This window comes from Heterodontus francisci, chromosome 32 (genome assembly GCF_036365525.1).
Source record: "Heterodontus francisci isolate sHetFra1 chromosome 32, sHetFra1.hap1, whole genome shotgun sequence".
NCBI lineage: Eukaryota > Metazoa > Chordata > Chondrichthyes > Heterodontiformes > Heterodontidae > Heterodontus > Heterodontus francisci.
The window spans coordinates 33,562,286-33,576,938 of NC_090402.1; the positions used below are offsets into that span (position 1 = coordinate 33,562,286).

The following is a 14,653-nucleotide window of genomic DNA, read 5'->3' on the forward strand; positions in this document are numbered from 1 at the left end:
TTAGTCCAGCAACAATAACTCCACTTATGATTCATGCACAAGTGTTTTTTTTAATAATAACAAGCTTTATTACAGTGACTGGTTTGGTCTTCCATTTCTATTAAATGGTATGCAAATAATGCAGTTCCGACCACCTATGAGAATGCTCTCTGATGTCAGCGAGCATCACAAGTCTGGGAGTAACCAGCTCCTGTCATCCAAGCCCTCTATGTGACTGTGCCATGCCTGACACTTGAGAGTGTTCTGAAATTAAAGGAGACTTGTTTCTATTCTTATACTATCATACAACCTTGGGTGTAATATGTCGGCACAAATACATAACTTGCATGTTTACCTGAAGCTACATTTTTAGGCATTTACCCAGTTATAATCTTTTCAGCCTTTGCCTTTGTGCTACAAGTTTGGTTTATGATATAGTAAGTGCTTATCCCATTCTCAAGACCTGGATGTTTTCATTCTCTGTCCTTGTATTTCCAAACTGTCTGTTTATATATAGAGACAAGATTAAGATTTCATTTTCTCGCCCAGTTACTGTACCACTAAGATACTGAAAGAAAGAAATGCTGGGATAAAATAAAAAGGAAAATTCTGCAGTTGCTGGAAATCTGAAAAAAAAAAACAGAAATGCTGGAAATACTCAGTAGGTCTGGCAGCATCTGTGGAGAGAGAAGCAGAGTTAACGTTTCAGGTCAGTGACCCTTCATCAGAACACCCAGAACATCCCAGAATGCTGTGATAGATTGGCTTTTTATATCATCTTAGAACATTCTGTAGATCATAATTCATTCATTTCCTATCTCACTTGTTATATATTGTTATACTATATGTAAAGTGCTAGGAACTAATTAGCTAGGAACAAATTATGTGTTCATGTTCTGGGGGGTGGGGTGGGGAGCACGTTCACGGTTGCACTATAGAGTCACATGATCTATAACAGGAAACCAGCCTAAAGCAGTCCTATACCAGGGAGCATGAAGTTGAATGATTAAAAGAAAGACTCCAGCCTTTCCAAGTCTAAAGTATGAATATTTCCAACGTATGAGAATCAGAAAACAACCAGGAGACATAATTTGCTGTTTGTCAATTCATCTCCACTTATTTTCCACTTTTTTTGGATTGCTTGGTATTTTGGTTGTCTCAATGGAATACTTTGTCATATGTGTGAAGGGATCAACTCTTTTGAAGTACTTTGGCCTAGTCCTGCATACTGAAATTAGAGAACATTGATATGACCAGGCGAGAAAGGGGTCGAAGGGTTCACCTTTCAGCCTTTGCCTGGTTTAACCGTAACAGGGTTTAATTTTTAAAAACACTGTTGGACAGAATCGCTTCAGTGAATCCTTGTTCACTGCTTTCCAATTGTAAGGCAAATAAATCAATCAGACAGATTTTCTTAGATTTAAGCAAGAAAGGTAGAAGTTTATTAATCTTAAACTCTAATTCAGTTAATGACTACGAATACACGACATGACCACGCTAGCGATAAGCACCCACGCAGATAGAGACAGAAAAAGTAGAAAGAATAAAGGGGAAAAGTTTGAGGCAATAGCTGGGTTTCTATTTACGGTCCTTTGAGTTTGATGTAGAGTCTTTGTTTACCGATAAGTCTTGCTGTTTCGTTGGGTACCTGTGTACGATTTAAAACTTGTTTTGATGTAGGATGAGGTTAAGTGACTTCATTGGATCCAGAGATTAGTGAAAAAGAGAGAGGGGCTCTCTTCTTCCAAGTTCAGTTGCAATCTGCAGTCTGACCCAAGCTGTCCTGTGAGCAGTTCAAAAACCAGACTTGGGGCAGCAGGTTAGTCCTGTGACTCACTTTTTTTAACAACCTGCGTTTGTGGATTCCAAAACTCTCAGTGAGGGGTGTAGTGCTGTCTCTTACACCGACAAGTTGTGGATCACCATTGCCTAGACCAATCTCTGTTAATTGAATCTGTGAGCAGCTCCCATTGCTTCTCCAAGGACTATCTCTTAGTATGCAAATGTTTTTCCAGCCACTGCTGATCTCTTTAAACAAGTCATCTCTTCATTCCAGCAACAGCTCAAAATTAATGGCCATTTGATGAAATTAATATGCCTCATTCTTGGCAGGTGGAGAGTCTTCATGACAACACACAGCAGGACCCCTTCTTCCTAGGGCATTGACTATCTAGGCTTTTGGATGTGCTGTGTGACCTCTAACACCCTTTTCTCAGTTGTTTCTGTCCATTCAGGGGCACAGAAATCTCTCTATTAAGCATTCAACTTAAAATAGTTACTGTTTGACCATATGCATTAGTTTTCCAACTGCTTTGCCCCTTATTTGTGACTAACTGCAGAGCTTGGAATTTCTTTCGCGTTTGTGCCCAGATAACCACATAACTAGAATACCTGTAAGTATCCTCACTCGTCTACAACTGTCTATCAAACCATCTGTCTGAACTAATCTCTGCCTCCAATACTGACCTCACCCCAACTCTCAAATGCATGTATCCTCCAATTGCTTTTGGCTGGGAGGGTGTTTCAACCAGATTGACAGATGCAGCAGGAAACCAATTCATTTTTCTGGTCTGTTAATTCCAAGTTTTGAGCGTTTCATTTTACATTCACTGAGACTTGCACTGTATTATCTGTTTCTTTAAAGGCATATTTATGGCAAAGTATAAGTTACATTTAAAGTTGATAATCTGCCTCAATTACAGGGTCTTAAACTTTCTGGGGTAGAGTTTCGGCTTTGGGCTCAATGGCAATCTGGGCACCAGCTGCACTCGAAATCACGCTGGTTTTCCAAAGTAGTTATGGTTCAAGTTTCTGCTCAAACATATTTGCATAATAAACATAAACTTTTCCATGAACCAGTACAAACCACTGACCACCTCCAGGCGCGTATCCATTGTCTCTCGAGATAAGGAGGCCCAAAGAAAGTACAATTGGGCAGTGTAATAGAACGTAATTGTCTTTATTTACTTGCATTAAAAATAGTCTTGATATATTTGAGTGCTGATCTTATGCAGTTTTATGAATACAGCTGAGTTTCGCACAACCAAAGCATTTTAAACAATCATGTCCAGTCTACCACTTGCGAGTAACCTGATCTTGAATAATTGAAAATGACTTTAAAAATCCTATTGAACCATTTACTCGTTTCATTGGTGTCCATTAGTCAGTTTATAAGTAAATTAAATAGTTAATCTTTTAAAACTTTTAAAACATGTCGACAAGCTCAATTTGAAGAACCTCCTTGAATGGTCGCAAACAGGCACAATTGGCATGTGCCATGCTCGTTATTTTGATTGGGGGCTGGCCAGTTTTGGGGGCGGGGCCAGCTTTCTGCAATTTTTTTTTAAACCAACATTAAAGATAGTGGAAACTAAATTTGCCCTCAACATAACTTGCACTTAAAATTCCTCGATCTTTGACACTGGTTTGCCTGATTTCTGGTGAATTGCGCCCATTACTAGCTGAAACTCTGGTTGCTGTGCCGGATATGCATGAATGATGGTTAAATGAGTTGAAACTTTATATTTTAAGGCACAAGGAGGAAAAATATATTGGTGTGTGTTTGGTGGTTCCTTTGGCCCCAATTGTTTTTGTCCATTTATGTCCATTTTAAGTATTCAGGTGGAATTTGTAGGATACTTGGGCGTAACTTGAGATTGATAAAATAAGCACTGTTTCGGGTGAAAATTCCGCTTGCACCCAGGGGAGGAAACTCTGGGCCCAGATGCTCACTGCCTACACTCGTCCAAGTTCTGGACTGTTCATGATTCTTTTAAACACAGCAATACACAGCAGATTCGGGATGACACTGCTGTAGTATCAGGTAACACATTAGAGGAGTAGGTAGCATAGTGGCTATGTTACTGGCCTAGTAATCTAGAGAACCAGAATGTCAAAAAAACCCATGTGATTCACTAATAACCTTTAGGGAAGGAAATCTGCTGCCCTTACCCAGTTTTTCCCATATATGACTCCACACTCACAGCAACATGGTTGACTCTGAATTGCCCACTGAAATGGCCTAGCAAGCCATGAAGTTGTGTTCAAAACAAGAACCCATCATAATTTTCTCAAGGGCATTTAGGGATGGGCAATAAATGCCATCCTTGCCAGCAATAGCCACATATTGTAAATGAATAACAAAGAAAAATATCTGTTCCCTCATCAGTAGAAAATCCAGTTACACCAATTTTGGGTTATAACTGAACATGTGTGGACACAATGCTTCATATTGCACATACCTCCTGATATAGTGGTGCGCCTCTTGACATGCAGTTAAATAAAAGGTTCTCTGAACACAAGTATTCAACATAATAGTTACATTGGGCCTGATTTGTGGTGGGCTACAATGAAATAGCACTAGCTATTCATCATATTTGCACTTGCCCATAGGTGACTTATGGACTGGAAGTTCCTGTCAGCCAAGCATCCAAACAGCGCAAAGACCTCTACAGGGCATCTGGAACTTGTATGAACAGGGCAAGCAACTCTGCAACTCCTTAACTAATCAGATTGAAGAATTCTTAATGGGCAACATAGCGTCTGAACCAGGAATTGTCCGAATATTTATTTCAATGCCAAATCATGTACAAAAAGTGAAATAGAGAGGGAAAAAAAGATTGGATTGAGAGAGAAAAAAGAGACAAAAAGTTAATTGAAAGTTAATTAATTTAAAAAAAAATCTCTAACACTAATTAAAAGCTAAAGTAATGAGGCTCCACACTTGTAAAAGTAAATTTTCAGTGGCAGAGAGGTTGTTTCACAGTATTTAAACTTATAACATTGTTAAAAAGGGTACTTGCACTGTTAAGGATAAACATTAGCTTTTTCTGGTGAGTTTAGTTTGCATTTATAGGGTATCTATAATGTACAGCAACTTGATGCTGTTCAATGTGTTTGAATGGTGAGTCTCTTGGCAAGCTACCATTATCACCCAGCTTTTGGCAGAGCAGGGCATCTCAGACAGAAAACAGAGGCTTCATCTCAAGGACCTTAACTTGAATCTAGCTTGAACAAATCTAGGATAAAAGTATCTTCTCCCTGATTGTCAAACAAGAGCTTCAGAAACATAACTTGGTCAATCATCATTTAACTCCCAAGTAAATACTTGATCCATAGTTTACCCACTTCCCCCCACCTCATCCCATCTCACTTCAAAAAGGTTTAAATAGTAGTTTAGTAACTTCAGAGAAGATAAGCACACTAGATGATATGAGAGATTAAACATCCCTAGAATCATAGAATGGTGCATCTTGCCTGTGCCAGCTTTTAATCTCACTCTGCTGTGTTTTCCCATAGTCCTATATTTTTTCCCTTAAAATATTTATCCTTTTTTTGAATGTTGCTATTAAATTTGCTTCCAGCATCCTTTCAGACAATGCATCCCAGTTCACAACAATTTGCAGTGTAAAAAAAAAAGTTTTCTCGTGTTGTCTCTGGTTCTTTTACCAATCACCTTAAATCTGTGTCCTCTAGTTACTGAACCTTCTGTCACTGGAGCTATTCTCCTTATTTACTGTATCAAAGCCATTCATGATTTTGAACACTTCTATCAAATCTCCTCTTAACCATCTCTGCTCGAAGGAGAACAACTCCAGCTTCTCTAGTCTCTCCACATAACTGATGTCCCGCATCCCTGATATCATTCTAGTATTGGTATTCACCCCGATATTCTTCTGAGATTAGGATGTATCAACATTGTTATGGTCCATCAGGAGGACATTCCACCACATTTTCTCTGCATTAGTTCATCTGCTGCTGAAACCCTCATCCATGCATTTGTTACCTTTAGACTTGATTATTCCAATGAGCACTAAGCTGGCCTCCCACATTCTACCCTCTGTAAACTGAAGGTTATCAAGACTCTACTGCCAATGCCCTAACTTGTTCAAGCTTCATTCACCCATCAACCCTGTGCTCAATGACCTACATTGGCTACCAATTAAGCAAGGCCTTGATTTTAGAAGTTTTGTCTTTGTTTTCAAATCCCTCCATGGCCTTGACCCTTTCTAACTCTGTAATCTCTTCCAGTCCTGCAATTCTCTCAGATAGCTGTACTCCTCTAATTCTGGCCTTTTGAGCAACCCCAATTTTAATCACTTCACCATTGGTCGCCATGCCTTCAGCTGCCAAAGCATAAACTCTGGAATTCCCTCCCTAAACCTCTCTGCCTCTCTACCCCTCATTCCTTCTTTTTAAGATGCTCCTTAAAACCTATCTGCTAGACCAAGCTGCCATCTGCCCTAATATCTCCTTATGTACCTCGGTGTCAAAGTTTGCTTTATAACGCTCTTATGATATACTTTTGGAGGTTTTACTACATTAAAGGTGCTATATAAATACAGTTGTTGCTGTTGTTTCTCAGCATCTGATTCTATTATACTTTTTGCCATCAATCAATGAATAAAAATTCTTAGCTCAACCGAAAATTGAAAGATTCAAATGATCTATGTTTTACACTAATAGACACTAAAAATTATTAAAATTCTCAAAAAGGCAGGATACAAAAGAATTTAGGATTTTATTTTTTGGTGCATTGTTTTTTTTAACAACCAGACACTATTTAGTTCCTTGTTTACTGTCCTGGCACCAATTACCATCACTTATCCTTCTTCACTGAGAAGTGTTAGATGATTCTCTGCAGTGATCTCCAGTCTTGTGTGACCAACACTAATTTTTGATTGTCAGATTTACTGTATTATGGGGCACTCTTTTCCACATACCTCCCTGTCTAATGGCATAACTGATGATAGATAAATACTTAACAAAGAAAAATTAGACCAGCTGGGGTGACAGGCAGTGCTAGGTCTGAATCTCAGATAGTCAGCTAATCAATTTCGTGAGCTATCCAGCTCCCCAGAAAATGTTATGCTTTGTACCTTCTCTATATCTTTTCCTCTTATATTTTCATGACTGATGTCTGATATTTTCATTAAAATTAAGGTAACATTACATCATTTGGAGAAAGTATTATTGAGCGTTATTGTTCACAATTTGGGATGTAATAATAGCATCCATTTCTTTTCCAAGAGTGCTCCTTCAATCTTTCTGAAGGTTCAGCAGGCAAACACTTTGGAAGTTGCGGCCTGATACCAATATGCTATTTATTTCATATTCAAGTGAGCATATAGAATGGCAGTTATGATTGAACTCATTTCATTCAAGCAGGACAACCTTGTGTAATTATAGAAGGTAGAGAAGATGCATGCTTCCCCATATCAGGGATTGTTTTACTTGGCTTAAAAAATATAGTTTCTAATAGGTCTGCATGACAACCATGACCTCTGTTTCTGCAAAAGCCTGTCTGCCTGCACAGCATCCTGTTTCAAATAGCCTCTCTGCTAGTCTATGTCACAGTCGAAATCTCATTTCACTCTGTTCACAGATAAAAATGATTTAATGCTTTCCAATGAAAGGGGTGTGAGTTTTTTTTTATTCATTCGTGGGATGTGGGCAGCACTGGCTAGGCCAACATTTATTGCCCATCCTAATTACCCTTGAGAAGGTGGTGGTCAGCTACCTTCTTGAACCGCTGCAGTCCATGTGAGGTAGGTACGCCCACTGTGCTGTTAGGAAGGGACTTCCAGGATTTTGACTTAGTGACAGTGAAGGAATGGTGATTTAGTTCCAAGTCAGGACGGTGTGTGACTTGGAGGGAACTTGCTGGTGGTGGTGTTCCCATGCATTTGCAGTCTTTGTCCTTCTAGCTGGTAGAGGCCGCGGGTTTGGAAGGTGCTGTCTAAAGAGCATTGGTGCGTTGCCACAGTGCATCTTGTAGATGGTACACACTGCTGCCACTCTGCATCGGTGGTGAGGGAGTGAATGTTTGTGGATGTGGTGCCAATTGAGCAGGCTGCTTTGTCCTAGATCGTGTTGAGCTTCTTGAATGTTGTTGGAGCTGCCCATCCAGGCAAGTAGAGAGTATTCCATCACACTCCTGACTTGTGCCTTGTAGATGGTGGACAGACTTTGGGGAGTCAGGAGGTGAGTTACACGTTGCAGGATTCACAGCCTCTGATGTGCTCTTGTAGCCACGGTATTTATATGGCTACTCCAGTTCAGTTTCTGCTCAATAGTAACCCTAGGATGTTGATAGTGGGGGATTTAGCGATGGTAATGCCATTGAATGTCAAGGGGAGATGGTTAGATTCTGTCTTGTTGGAGAGGTCATTGCCTGGCACTTGTGTGGCGCGAATGTTACTTGCCACTTATCAGCCCAGGCCTGGATATTGTCCAGGTCTTGCTGCATTTCTACACGGACTGCTTCAGTATGTGAGGAGTCGTGAATGGTGCTGAACATTGTGCAAGCATCAGCGAACATCCCCACTTCTGACCTTATGATTGAAGGAAGATCATTGATGAAGCAGCTGAAGATGGTTGGGCCTCGGACACTACCCTAGGTACGTTATCGATGGCCAAGACAGGCTAACAAGTTACTTAATTACAGTCTATGGGGAAACATCATCAAAGCTAGCTCTTGAGCATCTTAACCACGTATTGACTCAGCCTTTTTTTCTAAAACTGGAACTGAACATTAAATGTTACACTTTTTTCAAATCCTTTAGATGAGATTAGAGATACAGCACTGAAACAGGCCCTTCGGCCCACCGAGTCTGTGCCGAACATCAACCACCCATTTATACTAATCCTACATTATTCCCATATTCCTACCAAACATCCCCACCTGTCCCTATATTTCCCTACCACCTACCTACACTAGTGACAATTTATAATGGCCAATTTACCTATCAACCTGCAAGTCTTTTGGCTTGTGGGAGGAAACCGTAGCACCCGGAGAAAACCCACGCAGACACAGGGAGAACCTGCAAACTCCACACAGGCAGTACCTGGAATCGAACCCGGGTCCTTGGAGCTGTGAGGCTGCGGTGCTAACCACTGCGCCACTGTGCCGCCCTTCTGTGGACAAATGGTCAAAAAATTCTGAAACCTGACAATTATATCTCATACTTCGTTTTAAAATGTACAGTATTACTCAATTGCTCATTTTTGATCCATAAAGCAAGAAAAGATCTATTTTTATCTTGCAGTGAGTTTGCTAAAGAACGGGAAAGAGTGGAGAACAGACGCGCATTTCTGAAATTAAGAAGACAACAACAGATAGAGCAAGAATTCAACAGATACCTGCGCTGGATCCATATAGCAGGTAAGCTTATCAAGTTCAAAGTTGGGATGTTTGTTTCTCTGAGAAAATCTGTAGTCCGAAGGTTAAAAAAAAATCATTATTGTAGCATAATATATTGTCTGTAGGAATCTTACTGGCCAGTTTTTGGTTTCTTTTTATCCATTGCTCCACAGATATGGGGGTCTTAAGTTTACAGCATGCAATCTGAGGGATGCTCATTTTCTGTAATGTCGCTGGGTGGGGGAGATAAAGCAAGAGAAGGCGTGAGTTATAAATAACCATGGAAAATTTACCTGATTCCATTCTTTTCTCAGTTTGCTCTCACTTAGATGCAGAAGGAAGCATCCAGAATAATGCACAATAGCATACAAGAAAAACCTAATTATGGGTTAGGAGCACTTATTTATTTGTTAGTGATTAGCACTTCAGATAGCAGAGGAATCATTGCAATAGCCCAGTGAATATAGTGGTACAGTGGAAAACTAGCAGAAAGGAAACCTCAAGGTAGTGAGTTGAAACACCCCACAGAGCATATCACTGGCAACAAGAGTATTATTTAAATACAGTCTATGGTGAAACATCATTCCAGCTGGCTCTTTAGCATCTTAGGTACTTGTTAACAGCCTTTTTTTTATCTGGAACTCAACAAAAGTAGCTCATTTTTGTTCAAATCCTTTCTCTGGGCAAATGGCAAAGGCCATCATTCATATCTATATGCAACAGTACAGACACTTTGTAGGGTTTTCTTTCTCAGTTTTAGCTTAACTTCATATATTGACAGCAAACCTGTTCAACATCAAAGGAATTTCGACAACGTTTATGACTTTCTGTTTCCATGTTGCTTTATTGTGATTGCTTTGGATCTTTGAGAAAGTACTTGTGTTGATAGGATCTTTCTACTTCAGATCAATCTCATTGGGTTGCTGATAATATTTTTTATGGGTTCTGTATAATGATTACCCAGATTTAAACTCTTCCTTATATATAATGTCCTCTGAAACACTGGGGGAGGGGGGAAATTTCCCAGGCAATAAGAGATGGGTTTGGGTGCGTGCAGGGAGTTAAATCCCCTAAAAGTGACGTCGGGTCACGTTCACGACCTCAATCCGCCCTATTCCTAGTTTCACCTGGGCGGGTTTGAAGGCAAGTGGGGAACACCTAGTGTTGGGTAAGCAATATTCAAATAGCTCATTAAATTGTGCTTTAACCAAGGATTCTGGCTTTAACAGCCAGTGGACCTATTTCCCGAGCTGTGTGGAACTTGCCAGGATTACCGAGGCATGTGCACAGCGATGAGAGCTTCTTCAGTGACAAGCTGGGAAGCCTGTGATTAATGAAACTGGAGGGCTGCAGCCTTGACCAGGTGAGAGGCTGCTACTCATAGCACTGCTCCTTAGAGAGTGCTTTCATTGCTTGATGGGTGATTGCCAACCTCTTGAAAATCACTTCACCCGTCTTGCTCTTCATTCACCTTCAGCTGCACTTCCCTGCTGCCAGCCTTCACCATGTTATGGGAGCAGCTTATGCAGCTCCACCTCCCACCTCTGGCGAAGAGCCAGAGGAGCAGCAACACCTTGGAGCTGGATCTCTGTGTCCATCCCCTCTGCCCTGTGGAGAGCAATGTGGCTGAGGAGATGGGAGCTGGTGCTGTTTTTTCTATCTGTTTCATGGGATGTGGGCGTCACTGGCAAGGCCAACATTTGTTGGCAATTAGGGATGGGCAATAAATGCTGGCTTTGCCAGTGACGCCCACATCCCATGAAACAAATAATTTTTTAAAAAGCACCAGTTGCCATCTCCTCAGGCTCATGCCTCTCTACAGGGCAGAGGGATGGACACAGAAATCCAGCTCCAAGGAGGTGAGACTCTCCCAGCACAGTGTCTACAGGTAGAGGATCACCTCTCTAAACATGTCTGAGCACCAGGGCCTCAGGAGGCTCAGCTTTTCATGCAGGTCATTGCTGACATTGCAGCCTCCTGGAACAACACCTCCTTCCCAGTGGGCCAGATGGGCAAACATTGCCTGTGACTGTCAAAGTGCCTGTTTCCTAGGTTGTGCGCTCTCTTTTCCTGCAAAGAGAGAAAGCAGAAATTTCTGAGTGTTATCAGTGACTTGTTTGGGTAGCAGGGAAGAACAACATTTGTGGGGTGGGGGGGGTGACTGTGATGCATGGGTGAGGGCAATAGGGTGAGGATGAATGTTGGCTAGTCAGATGGGGATGTGAGGAGATCCCTTGAGAGAGAGGAATAAGCTGCAGGGTGTGTTGTTCTGAGGAGTGCTGTGCAGGAAAATGCTGGGAAAAGCATAGTGTAGTTTTGCACCTGAAAGTGTTATGCCACTCAATTTTCTGCCCTCCTGAGGTAGTGGATCCTCTTGGTGCACCACCTCCAGGTTGGAGGACCACATTACTGCTGCTCACTTCCTCAGCCACTTCCATCCACACCTACCTGTTAGAGAAACTGTCCTCTTCCTCCCATCCTGAGGAAAGATGACCTCACTGCAGCCCCTCAGATCCCATAGCAGGATCTCCAGGTAGGAGTGAGAGGCCAGAGAGCAGCTTTCCCAGGTCTCCTCTCCATTTTCGTGGTTGCTGCAGCCTAAAAATCCATCTCCATTTGAGCCATTGTAACCCTTGCCGGGGTCCCTTTAATTAGAAATCCTTCCTTTGACAGATCCAGTGTGTCAGACCGCCGAACTTCTCTAATTGGCCAGGGAACCCAGAGGCAGGATGTTAACACCGTGGCTCAGTTAAAGAACCACAGCAAAGCCAACTACCTAATCAAATGGGTTACAGACCTGCTAATGGTCCTGCCGTTTTCACATATTTTAACATTTTTTTAAGGTTTGTTTCCAATACTTTAGCTTCTATCTTAATCTTATCATAATCATTTATTTCACTATCTGAAAATGTAAACTAAAAGTGATGATAATCTGTGCTTTTAACTTCCTGGTTTGCTGTCTGTGAGAATATGTGATTGGCTGCTTACCTTGCTTGCTGACATCCCTGTTACTGCACATCAAGTAATTCCCTTGACTTGATGCCAGATTTAAACAGCCATTGTGAAAGGGTAAATCCACACCTTAGAGGTCACAAGATCTTTGTAGGCAGCTTTCTTCGAGGTTAATGGTGAGCACTGTTGCTTCACCGCTGACCGTAAAATTCATCCCTAGATATTTAATTGCAGAGCAGCGTAGAAAGCCTGGGATCAAAAGGCCATTCAGCCCATTCCATTAATCCACAGCCTATGCATGACAGTCTCACTTCCCCAGTTTAAATGTCTATATTCTCATCCTAATCCCTGTGTACCTACATGGAATGGGAACTAGCTGAATTCTAGATTTGTACTGTTGAAGTTGAGTCCATGATATGCATGTGATGGAATTTAATACATTCTCTGGGAACTGTGTTTGAATATATAAAGTTAGCATTTGCTTGAGGAAGGTTTTGAGCTCTGCCAACCTAGTCTGCACATATTGAGAGATATGCTGACTCACAACAGACGGAGTAGAGCTCAAATAGTAATGAAGTCTATATAAACTGCAGAAGCTAGTGGGTGCAGATGGGAAGTATCTTTTTCATGTGTTGAACATAAAGTTCTACTTTTAAGTACATCAATTATTCAATTGATTTGCATTTATCCTCAGTCATGCGAATCACAATCACAGTGAAGGTCGAATATCCGTACTACCACTTGTAGATTTATTTCATCGTTTGGGTCGTTCTGTGTTGGTCACATGGATACTAGAATTGCTGCATGTGTCAGCTTTCTTTTCTTGCATCTTGTTTTAGAGGAGGTCATGTTGGCAGAAGAGGACAAGAATGCAGAAGACAAGTGTGCTTTGGATGGTATGTGCACATTCTGTTAATTGCAGTGGTGATGGGTAAAGAGTGTCTGGTTCAAAGCTAATCAAAAGACTCTAGCTATTGGATTTTAAACCATTGTTCATTGTTTCAACCTTATGCAGGCATCCATTAAATATAATTGTTCTATAGATACAACCTCCTGGAGACAGTTGTCTTTCAAAACCAGCCTTTCCCAGTAACGTGAGGCACATTACTGCCAGATACTTGGAACTTTATTTGCCCCTAATGCATTTAGTCTGACCATGGCATGTCTCCAATAGCCATGTTGCCAAATGACCAATCTTTCAGTGTGATTCTTGATGTTGATTGTCAGTATTGTCTGTGGGGGGGGGGGGGGGGGGGGTCATCACAGCTGAGCCTGATCCTCTTAATGTCTAAACATATGCTTTCCAGCACAATGACTGGATAGCAATCAGGATCGGCAATATTGTCCGATTCATTTTCACCTTCCCTAGGCAATGGTGCTGACACGAATTCTGAATCCCTTCCTGTCACTTTGGCTAACATCAGCTAACTTAACAAGACTAGGGATCAAGCCTGAAAATTTCAGACCAGTGTGGTCCATTCTGGGTAACATTATTAACAGATCCACCGAGAAGCCCTAACACTTAATTTTGACAAATGACTGTTGGTATCAATGAAGAGTACTTTGAAAGGCAAAGTACTCATTACATCCCTTAAACTTATACAGTGGTTGCAGTTTTGCTTGAGTTCAGCTGCATTGATGTATGGATATCCAGAATCAGCACTGGGCAAGGAACCATACTTCCAGTATGAAGAATAGATCTGGTAAAAGAAAATAACTGTAACTCTTCTGACATGATCTTTCGGTCATGATTTTATTTCAGCTGACCTGTCTGTGTTAATCCAGTGATTTGGGGAAGGCAGAAAAGACGATTATGAACTTTATTCAAGAATATTGCTATTCCTAATAATGATACAGTTCTGGCCAAGCAAATTTGAACTTGTTTATGTCCTGTAACCAGAGGAAATGGATCCTGACTTCCAGATTTGAAGCTCATACTACAAAATGAAGGGTTCACGTATTATGTTGAACTGGCACATGTTTCACAAGGATGGCTGGAGAGCAACAGCTCGAATGAATTAGGTGTGAAGGGGAGGTGATAACATTTGCCTTATTATAATTCATAAAAAATTAGGGAAAATTCATCAATTAATAAAAGGGACAAACAACACAAAGGATGTTGATATTATCCAACAGTATTATTCAGAAAGTTGGGCTCCAGTTAGAGAAGACCATCAACCCAGGATTTGGTTCACAGCAGATTGACTGGAGCTGTGAATGTCAGACCTGTGTTTGGATAGTAGGTTTTCAGGTTGAAAAACCTCTCACTGCAAGGCTCTCACCATTTGTGGCATAACTGCATGACTAACATTGTAGCCCCCAAGCTCTCTTGCCTTTTGAGAGCTGAGACGTTTGTATTGACTTGAGCATTTCTTCTTCATAATCACCCTTCAAGTTTTGAATGTAGAAAACAAAGGTAAAGGATGGAATTGTGCCATTCCTGCAACTTATGAACTCAAAAGACAAATTCTGACAAATTTGTATGAATCATCGCTGCTTTACAGCCTTTATTGCACAAAAATATCACATGTTTTGTTAAGAGTAAGCAGCTTTTCTTGATCCCAAGTGCATATCAAAGTG

At 41.1% G+C, this 14,653-nt stretch overlaps 1 protein-coding gene across 1 annotated transcript in view; it reads left to right on the forward strand.

The window, feature by feature from the left end:
- The window catches only part of cacna1ba (calcium channel, voltage-dependent, N type, alpha 1B subunit, a), a 621,742-nt gene that overhangs the window by 429,132 nt on the left and 177,957 nt on the right, over positions 1-14,653 (forward strand). The window contains exons 9-10 of the mRNA XM_068012672.1: positions 9,027-9,142; positions 12,913-12,984. Coding sequence (XP_067868773.1) covers positions 9,027-9,142; positions 12,913-12,984 — 188 coding nt within the window. The remainder of the gene's footprint in view (positions 1-9,026; positions 9,143-12,912; positions 12,985-14,653) is intronic.